This window comes from Notolepis coatsorum, assembly GCF_963971535.1.
Source record: "Notolepis coatsorum genome assembly, chromosome: 4".
Taxonomy (NCBI): Eukaryota; Metazoa; Chordata; class Actinopteri; order Aulopiformes; family Paralepididae; genus Notolepis; species Notolepis coatsorum.
The window spans coordinates 82,055,138-82,065,914 of NC_140168.1; the positions used below are offsets into that span (position 1 = coordinate 82,055,138).

The window sequence follows — 10,777 nt, forward strand, 5'->3', positions numbered from 1 at the left end:
CAGAGAGGAGGAGGGGACAGAGAGGAGGAGGAGGGGACAGAGAGGAGGAGGGGACAGAGAGGAGGAGAGGACAGAGAGGAGGAGGGGACAGAGAGGAGGAGAGGACAGAGAGGAGGAGAGGACAGAGAGGAGGAGGGGACAGAGAGGAGGAGAGGACAGAGAGGAGGAGGAGAGGACAGAGAGGAGGAGAGGACAGAGAGGAGGAGGAGAGGACATAGAGGAGGAGAGGAGGGGACAGAGAGGAGGGGAGGACATAGAGGAGGAGGGGACAGAGAGGAGGAGGAGAGGACAGAGAGGAGGAGGGGACAGAGAGGAGGAGGGGACAGAGAGGAGGAGAGGACAGAGAGGAGGAGGAGAGGACAGAGAGGAGGAGAGGACAGAGAGGAGGAGGAGAGGACAGAGAGGAGGAGGAGAGGACAGAGAGGAGGAGAGGACAGAGAGGAGGAGGAGAGGACAGAGAGGAGGAGGGGACAGAGAGGAGGAGAGTAGGGGACAGAGAGGAGGAGAGGAGGAGAGGACAAAGAGGAGAGGACAGAGAGGAGGAGGGGACAGAGAGGAGGAGAGGAGGAGAGGAGAAGAGGGGACAGAGAGGAGGAGGGGACAGAGAGGAGGAGAGGAGGAGAGGAGAAGAGGTCATGAGGAAGGAGGTGTAGATCCATGATGGACCAGAGGCGACTAAAACGGAAGAGAACATAAGACTAGCAGGTTTAAAGGAATAATATAGTTAACATGAAGCATGGAAGGTTAGAGAGGAGGAGGAGGAGGAGGGGACAGGGGGAAGAAGAGGAGGAAGGGGCTAACATGGAAAACTGACATGTGTTACACCCCCCCACCACACACACACAGAGATATACTCACATGGAGAACTGGCGTAGCTTGGACTCGATGCTGCGGTGCCTCATGCACATCCTGGTGAGAGCTGATCCAATGTCCCTGGTGCCTCCTGAAACACACAGGACAGTCAGTCGATCGGTCAATCAGCTAGTCAATCAGTTAATCAATTAGCCAGCCAGCCAGCCAGTCAGCCAGTCGTAGGTTTTATACTGATCTAATTGGGGTCGAGATATGAATGAAGCCATAGTGGAACAGCCTTCAGGTGATGTTAAGTGAATGTTGATCCTTCAGGTTATATTAACTCATTGAACGCCAAAAACGAGTATACTAGTTTTTTTTATAATATAACATTTTATATTACGTATATATTTTTATTTATTATTATACTAAACAGTCAGCCAGACCTTGTTGTGTGATCCTGTTACCTCTGAGTGAATTCGAATTGAAATGACGATCGAATCCCGATAGGTGGCAGTATCGCCTACCTTTTTAACTGGGCTAGTTTACTGGGGGGGGGGGGTTTGCTTTGCTCACTCACTGCTGGGCACAGTAGTAGCCACTAGCCTGCGAACTGCCTATGCAATGGCAAGCGAACTATTGGAGATTATTATGAAGAGGACAAAACTATCACACTTATGGATGATAAGGTGCGTTTTCACCAGACTACATTGGACTCAGCACTTCTGGTAAATCATAAAAATACTATAGTCAAACCGGCCGGGCATGTAACATTATCTGTCGCCGAGTTGAGATGTAACGTTATCTCCAGACTAGAGCCAACTAACGTTCGGCAATGGCGATCGCCTAGAGCCAACTAACGTTCTTTATTTAAATTGTTCCTGTTTTGACTCTGACACTTCGGAGCAAGAGTGGACGGGGTTTTGGTGGACCTGCTGACAAAGGTAACGTCTATTTTACCGAACCCCATCATAAAACATGCATTTGTGATGATCCCAGCGTCAGAAAACGAGGGTGTTTTCTCATTGGGAACGGTTGGTCCGTTCCGTCCTCGAGAGCGATAGCCCCCCCTCCCACTCCCCCCTCTGGCCTGCATCCACACTACAATCTCGTTTCGTTCCCAAGCACAATTGAGGAGAGCAACACTCCAATACAGCAGGTGGCGTATGCACCTAGTTGGGCTGCTATTGCTGGCGTTTCAACCCTTATTTGCTCTTATTCTATCGTCTCTCCCTCTCAGACACACACTTGCACACACACAGAGATGGAGAAGCGTGTTTGTTATGTTTGGAGGAAGAGAGAAGCGTGTGAGAAGTGAAGAGAGCCTAAAGAGTGGTATTGAGAGGGCACATTATATCTTATGATAAGATATAATGTGCCCTCTCAATACCACCTTAAGGGTGCAGGCTGCTGTCGAGAGAGAGGGAGAGAGAGCTCGGAGGGAGAGCTCGGAGAGAGAGAGACGTGCGCTCGGCTGAATTGCAACACAGCTTCCCTCGTTGGAGCAGGTTTTACAGACTACAATCCCAAACGGACCTAAATAATATTTTTAAATGTAAGTATGAATACAACTCTATTCTGGGCAAGCAGGTTAGCACCAACAGAACCACTTGTTACAGCAAGCCTCTTCCGTGTTTTGGTACAGTTTGTTTGCACATCTGCGATCGTTTCGTCACCGGCGACGATGATTCGCACCCAAAACCACCTTTTCAAGTGGTCCCGGCATGGAGCGAATCAGCGTCCCCCGGCGACGGAACGGAGCGTGCTCATCACACACATTTTGGGGCGATCGTGCTCGGATTCGACCCCGGATGGCTAGTGAGAAAGCCCCCCGAGTTGGTGGCTTTGTGAATAGAACCATTCTATGTATGGTCATGTTTACCTTTGACCTGGAAATAATACACGAAAATACACATGCTGCACAGAAAACACGTAATATCTCGCGTTCCAGGAAACAAGACTGGATTATTTTGAAATGGGACGGGTTTTAGCCTGGGATTGCGCAGGAACAAAGGTATGTAGAAATAAACTGTTTGTTCCCTGTTGGGAGTATAAACATTGCCTTTCAAATGAGCCATACTATTGTCTCCATAGCTCCATTTAATATAGAATATACGATGGGTCTGCTAGAGCCATATGAAATCCGCGTTCACGGAATCGCGGACGGAATCACGGAATTGACCAATAAAAATGGAATCAACTGCAAAACGTGGAATATTGCAGAATTTGGCCTAATCTGGACTGAAATTCCATTTTTGGGTGGAACTTTTGTTGCAAAGCAAACATGACCGGGGAGGCAGGGACCGCTGCATGTTACACACAACACAGCAGTGTCCAAGCGTCTCGCTGCTTCTGTGTTAACGCCGTCAAGAAGCTAAGAAATTCCACAATAAGCCCTAAATTCAGAGCAGAGCAGTATCCTAATGACCTTTATGCCTCCGGCGATAAGGTGTTTTGCTAATTCTGTCAACGTTCCGTGGACTGGACCCACAAAAACACGTGCAACACTATTGTGATTAAATGGCTATGTAACGTTACAGTACATAGGACTATATATGGAAATGATAGCTTCTAGCTAAATCTAGTGCACCCATCTATTAATGCAAACCATTGTCATTACACACTGTCCTTTATAAACGAAATAAACTTAAATAGCTATGTAACTTTAAAGTACATAGGACTATAGATGGAAATGATAGCTTCTAGCTAAATCTAGTGCACCCATCCATTTGTTTAATGCAAATGATTGTCAGTACACACTGTCCTTTATAAACAAAATAAACTAAAGGTGCCTAAATTATGCATTACTACTATATTTCATCACAATATAATAGATATAGCTAGGCTACTGACATTATCATTGTGATAATGTCAGTAGTAGTAGCTGTATCTATTGTTTACACTTGAAATGTGTATTTTTATTTTGTGTGCATTTTTATTTGGTCACAATATTATTTGAAAAATATTGTGTAAAATTGAACTGTATTTCTGAGTTGCAGCACTTAAAAACATTAAATTGACTGTCATATCTTACTCAATTGTGGACATTTATTCATTCCCACTTATTAGACACTATTTCTGATGGTAAAATGAGCATAAAAATGAAATACAGAATTCTGAAATATTAAAACGGAAAAAACTGAATTTGGGAAAAAATTTAATGGAATTTGGAAAATAATAAAACGGATTTCATATGGCTCTAGGGTCTGCAAACATCATGAAAATGGTCAAAAACGCTGGCGCCAGGGAGTAGAGATGGAAAAACAGCATGGCAGTCAATGAGTTAAGTGACTGTTGATCCTTCATGTTATATCAAGTTTCAAGTTTCAAGTTTCTTTAATAGTTGTTGTTACAAAGGGTCAGATTAAACCGAATATATATATTTATTACTTGAGATATATTGTATAACATTTGTATATCGTCTGATATCCCTTGTATATTCTTTGTATATATACACGGAATATCCCTTTACCTAGGTACAGGCCAGACCATAATATTCGTTCTCCTATTGGACAGCGACCCCTAGGTGCCAACGGCCATACCCCCAATGGCAAGTTCAAAGCTACCGCTAAGACATGTCTCAACATGTCCAGGTTTGCGCAGTAATACGAGACAGAACTGAGGTTGGCACTAGATTATTCACCTTACGTATAAATACGTCGCAGGTGGATACAGAAGCACTTAGACCAAAACGTTGAAGCCTTCACCACGATACAACGTGCCGTGAAGTGGGCCTTTTTTGCCCCTAAATAGAGCCTTGAGAACCGCGTGCGAATTGATAGCTAAAGTGTCAGAGTTTAACGCTGTATCGTCGAGTTCGACTTATTCTATTGTAAAGTAATAGTCTATTATTTATAGTGTATCGTGCGGCTACCGTTCTACAGTGACCAGCATTACCACCGGTTCGTCGTACCGAGCTAGTGCACTTATCCAGGCTGGGCGGCCTAAACTCGTGCCGCCATCCGAGGAGTCCTAGACGAGAACCGTTGGATATGTACACCGGAGAACCTACACCGACGAATGCAGAGCCTTTTCCGGCTGGATTATATTGCTTTGGTACTGTGGCTGCTGGAGCAGAGAACCGTCTACCCCACTGCTGTGTGGGATCTACCCTGTGAGGAGCACCGTCGAGCCCGCCTCTAGGACCCACAGAGGCTGGCTAGCTTTCATCCATGCTGTTTTGCATACCGGAGTATAGCTGTTGCTTTGTCTACGGACCAAAGGATTATTGCACTGTCTCCTGTATCTGGAGTCTCTTTATTCCTCGTTGATCCAGACTTTGCTCCCGACCATTCCTCTCCCCTGCTGGCTTACAACCGGAGGGAACCCCCTTAGTATCTCCAGCTGACTACGAGTGTGCCTTATGTAATTCTTATGCTACAGGTGGTGTCAATTATACCCATCTTAATATGCTCATGGACTTACGCTCTTGACCTACTTAAGTGTTCTTCGCCATATAAGCGCAATTCATAATTCTCAATATTGTAACCTATTGTTGCTGCTCTGATAATAAATACTTCTAAATATAACTTTCTTTGTTAAGCCGTATTCTTGTGTGGGTGTTCACCAGATATACCGTGTACTGTATGGCCAGTAATTAAAGTACATAACTAAGTAGTGGTTTAATGATACCATACTCTCAATACAGTCAGGGAATTGTACCCCTCAGTTACAGTTGTCATACAGAAGTACAGAATACTTTTATACAAAATGCTTCTTACTGTTACGCTCCAGAGACTGTGCAAGACAAGATAAGTATGAAATAACATAACATAGTATAGCATGTAAATTAGAAGTTAAAAAAAGAAATGAGGTCACAGTGTTCAGTATAGACATATGTACAATGTTCGATGCAGGATAGACGTAACTGGGTTACCATATAATATACAATACTATGCAGTGTACTAATACAATACTATATAGTGCAAGGCAGAAATGGGATGAGGTGCAATTTAGGTACAATTTACAGTAGGTGTACGAGTTGTAGTGCAAATCCTTTCTCAATAAATATAAAGTGTGTTTGTGTGATCTAAAGTGTGGAGAGTGGGTGCTGCAGTGTGTTGTTTGTTTAAGTGAGTGTGTGCGTGTGGGTGTGTGTGCTGTGTGCATTTGATGGTTGTTGCATAGTGTTTATTGTTCGTTTAGCAGCCTGATGGCCTGGGGATAGAAGCTTCTTCGTCTTTCTGTGCTCGCCTTAAGACTCCGGTATCGCTTGCCTGACCGCAGCAGTTCAAAGAGGCAGTTGTTCGGGTGGCTCGAGTCCTTAATAATTCTCTTAGCCTTCCCCCTGCACCGCTTGTTGTAAATGTTCTGGAGGGTGGGGAGCCCCCCTCCAATTGTGCGTTCGGCTGAACGTGTCACTCTTTGTAGTCTGCTACGGTCTTGTGCAGTGCTATTCCCAAACCAGGAGGTGATGTTGCCAGTCAGGATGCTCTCTATTGTACATGAGTAGAAGTTCTTTTTTTTTTTTTAAACTTTGGCCATTTCCCTGGCTCTTTTATACGTTTATCGCATTTATACTTGGTCAAGTTCGACCGACAGAAGCAGGCTGAAAGGGTTCAGATGGGGGGGAAGACACTCTGGGAAAGGCACGGCTGCAGTCCGGGATTCGAACTCGCTCAGCCCCAGATCCGTGACGAGCACGGTTGTCCACGGCGCTGAAATAGCACTCGTGGTACGTGGTGAGCTACTGGAGCTCCCAGAGTAGAAGTTCTTAAGGATCTTCTGACTGACTTGGAACTTCCTTAGGCGCCTGAGGAAGTAGAGGCGTTGTCGTGCCTTCTTCACAACACTGTCAATGTGTGTGGTCCATGTCAAGTCCTCGGATATGTAGGCTCCGAGGTACTTAAAGCTGTTCACTCTCTCCACCGGTACCCCGTCGATGCTGAGGGTTGTAGTCCTTGACCCCCGACCTCCTGAAGTCCACAATCATCTCCTTTGTTTTGCTGACGTTCAGGGAGAGGCTGTTTTCCTGGCACCATCCCGCCAGGACCTTGACCTCTTCCAGGTAGGCCGTCTCGTCGTTTGCAGAGATCAGGCCCACCACCACTGTGTCGTCAGCAAATTTGATGATTGTGTTGCTACTCTGCTGAGCCACACAGTCGTGTGTGTACAGGGAGTAGAGGAGGGGACTCAGAACACAGCCCTGGGGGGCCCCTATGTTGAGGGTGATGGATCCTCATCCATCCAGTTGCCTGCTCTCACCACCTGGGGTCTGCCCGTATATTAAGTGCATGTTGATCATTCGTGTTATATTAAATTAATGTTGATCCTTCATGTTATATTAATTGAATGTTGGTCCTCCAAGTTTACACCAGGAACATCATTAACAACCCTGTAAAGAGGGGGACATGTTTCCAGCACCATTTGACCACGAGTACTTTTCCAAAAGCTCAAATCAAAAGTTGAATTCGGAGTCTGGACCTTCAACAAAGCACAAGATCAGCCCATTCAGTCCCCGTCTTTATTCACAGGCGTTTCATCTGTCATAGGCTGTTTTTATAGGTTTTGTCGCTCTTTAAAATAAATGTAATTTAATAGCAGTATATAGTAGACAGTGGGAAGAAAAGAGAGAGTGTTGAAAGGCAGATTGGAATGCACTGAGAACAGGCCACATGGCTGCATCACTGAATAATACCCAGTTGATCCAGTCTCACTGTTACTTGATTGATTGATTGAATGAAAACTTTATTAACAGATTGCAGAATGGGTACAATACAGTACAGCTCAATACACACAATTGTTAAGGGGATGCAGACCAGAGAAAGACTTTCGTCTTGTTTACATCAGGGTCCCCCATTTTCAATTCATCAGGACATATATGACATACATGACATACAGATAGTCAGTACTGCTACATCTATACATTTATGACATACCAGATTTGCAAATACAGTACTGTTTGTGATACAGAAGGAGTCAGGAAAAGGGAGTATATACATTTGACGTAGAAACTGTACATTGGAGGAGGTTGGGTGGGGGGGGTTGGGTACACTGGGATATTGACAACCATACTGGGTAATCTACATTGGAGGTGGTTGGGGGGGGGGGGGCACACTGTATAAACAAGCAAAACTGTACATTGAGGGGGGGGGGGGGGGAGACACTGTACAAACAAACAAAATTGTACATTGGACTATTGACAAAACCATACTAGGTAAATGACTGTACATTGGAGGGGGTTGGGTTAGGATATTTACAGGGGCCAGTGTTGAATTGCAGTCTCCCGTAGGTGTCCCTTGAGAGAGGTTTTGAAAGTGGGTAGTGATCCACATTCCTTTACAGCTTTGGGTAGGGCGTTCCACATTGATGTGGCATAATTGCGAAACGTGTTTAGTCCCTTATTTGAGCCGAATCTGGGTTTAACATGATTTGTGGAGCTCCCTCTGGTGTTGTGATCGTGGTATTCACTGACCTTTGGGAAGTATTTTGACATGTACATGGGTACCTTGGTCGTGTAGTGTATCTTGTAGACCAGGCCCATTGCAAGTTGCTGTACTCTGTCGTCTACTCTAAGCCATCCTAGGTTGTCAAAGTGGGCAGGGGTGAGGTGGGTTCTAGGAGTAAGGTCAAGCAGTAGTCTGACCAGTTTGTTTTGAGATGTTTGTAATTTTGTTTTTAGCGCCTTTGAGGTGCTTTGGTACCATGAGGTGCAAGCATAGTCGTAGTACCCCTGAATGAGTGCTCCTGCCAGAGTCTTCAGGGTATTCTTGTTTACCAGATAGGAGATCCGGTACAAGAATCGAGTTCGTTGGTTGACTTTTTTTATTACATTGGATGCCATTTTGTCACAGGAGAGATTAGCCTCTAGGATGGAACCCAGGTAGGTAATTTCATCTTTCCTTGTGACAATATTGTCACCCACTGTAACTGAGAAGCCGTCGGTCTTGCTGAGTTTGTTATTTGAACCGAAGAGAATGGACTCTGTTTTGACCATGTGTAATGATAGTTTGTTATCAGCGAGCCATATGCAGATTCTGCCTAGTTCCGAGCTGAGGGTTTTTTCAACCTGTAACTTGTTCTTGTCAGAGACCAGCAGGGCTGAGTCGTCCGCAAACAGGAACAAGTTGCAGTCACAAGCTGACGACATGTCATTTGCATAAATTAGGAACAGTAGCGGTCCTAGTATGCTTCCTTGTGGAACACCACAGCTCACTGTGAGGGGGGGGGATAGGGTACCATTAACCTCCACCATCTGTTCCCTCCCCTCAAGGTAGGATTGCATCCAGCTCACTGATAGACTATCAAAACCAATTGCTTTTAGCTTGTCAATCAGAATGGAGTGATTGACCGTGTCAAAGGCCTTTTGTAGGTCCAGCATGACCATGCCGCAGTATTTGCCTGCGTCCACCTCTTGTTTGATGTGGTCATTCAAATAGAGAAGGCATTATAATATAACTGCTAGGGGTGGGAATCACCAGTTTCATCATGATACGATACGATATCGATTCTTTGGACAACGATACGATATTTGCCGATATCACAGTCTCTCACGATACAATACGATACGATTAGATTCAGGTGCCTGCGATCGATATGAGATGATATCATATGCCCATTTAACACAATCGGTAACATTTAGATCAACAAAAAAAAGGTAATGAAAATATCATTTGACATTTGTATTTTTGAGCTCTTCCAGACATTTAAAGGAAAATCAATCTATTGTTTTTAATACAAATAGACCTCCTGTTCACTGTAAAGTGCCACGTTTTTATATATTGAGCTTTAAACTTTAAGCTACATTTTTTGGAACTCAAAACTCACAACCTCCCTCTCCCAAACCGTTCCTACAACAATTTGTTGATGTTGCATGATCATGTATAGGCCTACATTTATTATGTATTATATTGTTTATGTTTAAATAACATTTAAACATCAAACTCCTCTGACCTCATCTGGTCTTTCCAAAGACGCGCGCGCACACACACACACAGAAAGGGAGAATGCTATGCTGTAACATCTACACACACGGAGCTACTGCTGTTGTTCTTGGGCGGATATGAGACTCGCCACAGGATTTTCAAAATAAGAGTATCGATATGAATCGATCTTATTACATCGCATCGATCCGATTCGATTGTTGATAATTACATCGATGTATCGATCTGGATCGATGTATCGTCCCACCCCTAATAACTGCATTATAATCACACAGAAACAACCGCTAATTGCCTTGGGATTTCTTTCTAAAACGCTACTGCAGAATGGAGCCATTTGATGACAATAACCAGACCAACCAGACCAAACAAAAACAACAATAGCCACAACAGCCTCCTCTCAGTAGGACTGTGAGCGTAGTGGAGCTGCAGGACAGATAAGGTTACATCATTTTAACTGACCTGCTGCTTTCTCAAAACAACACCACTTTTAACACACGCATAGCACTTAGCCTGGCCTGCTCAGTACACATGCACGCGCGCACACACACACACACACACATACACGCACGCACACACTCTCACATGCAAACTCACAATAACCACCACCATGCACACACACACCACATTGACCCCCCATCACCACACACATACACACACACACTGACCCCCCATCATCACACACAAACACACACATGCGCACCCACACACATGCACACACACACATTGACTCCCCCATCATCACACACAAGCACACGTGCACACACACACACACACATTGCCTGCCCCCCCCCCCATCATCACACACACACACAGACCCCCAACACCCCCCCCCCCCCCCCCGCTGATCACCACACAGACACACACTACCAGAGCCGTCACTGAAGTGTGACCGAGTGGGCCTTCAGTGAAAAGCAAACAACGCCTGTGACCTCACTTCTCTAGACAGAGAGAGAGCGAGGGAGGGAGGGAGGGGGGGAGGGGGGCAAGGAGAGAGAGCGGGGGAGGGAGGGGGGCAAGGAGAGAGAGAGCGGGGGAGGGAGGGAGGGGGGTAAGGAGAGAGAGAGCGGGGGAGGGAGGGAGGGAGGGAGGGAGGGGGGCAAGGA

General features: G+C 45.4%; 1 protein-coding gene across 1 annotated transcript in view; it reads right to left on the bottom strand.

The window, feature by feature from the left end:
• LOC311226581 (protein MTSS 1-like) overlaps positions 1-10,777 on the bottom strand; it is a gene marked incomplete at its 3' end in the record, with an annotated part of 147,949 nt that overhangs the window by 63,190 nt on the left and 73,982 nt on the right. Inside the window, exons 6-7 of the mRNA XM_084312001.1 lie at positions 2,675-2,681; positions 859-943 (exon numbers count right to left, since the gene is read on the bottom strand). Coding sequence (XP_084168127.1) covers positions 859-943; positions 2,675-2,681 — 92 coding nt within the window. The remainder of the gene's footprint in view (positions 1-858; positions 944-2,674; positions 2,682-10,777) is intronic.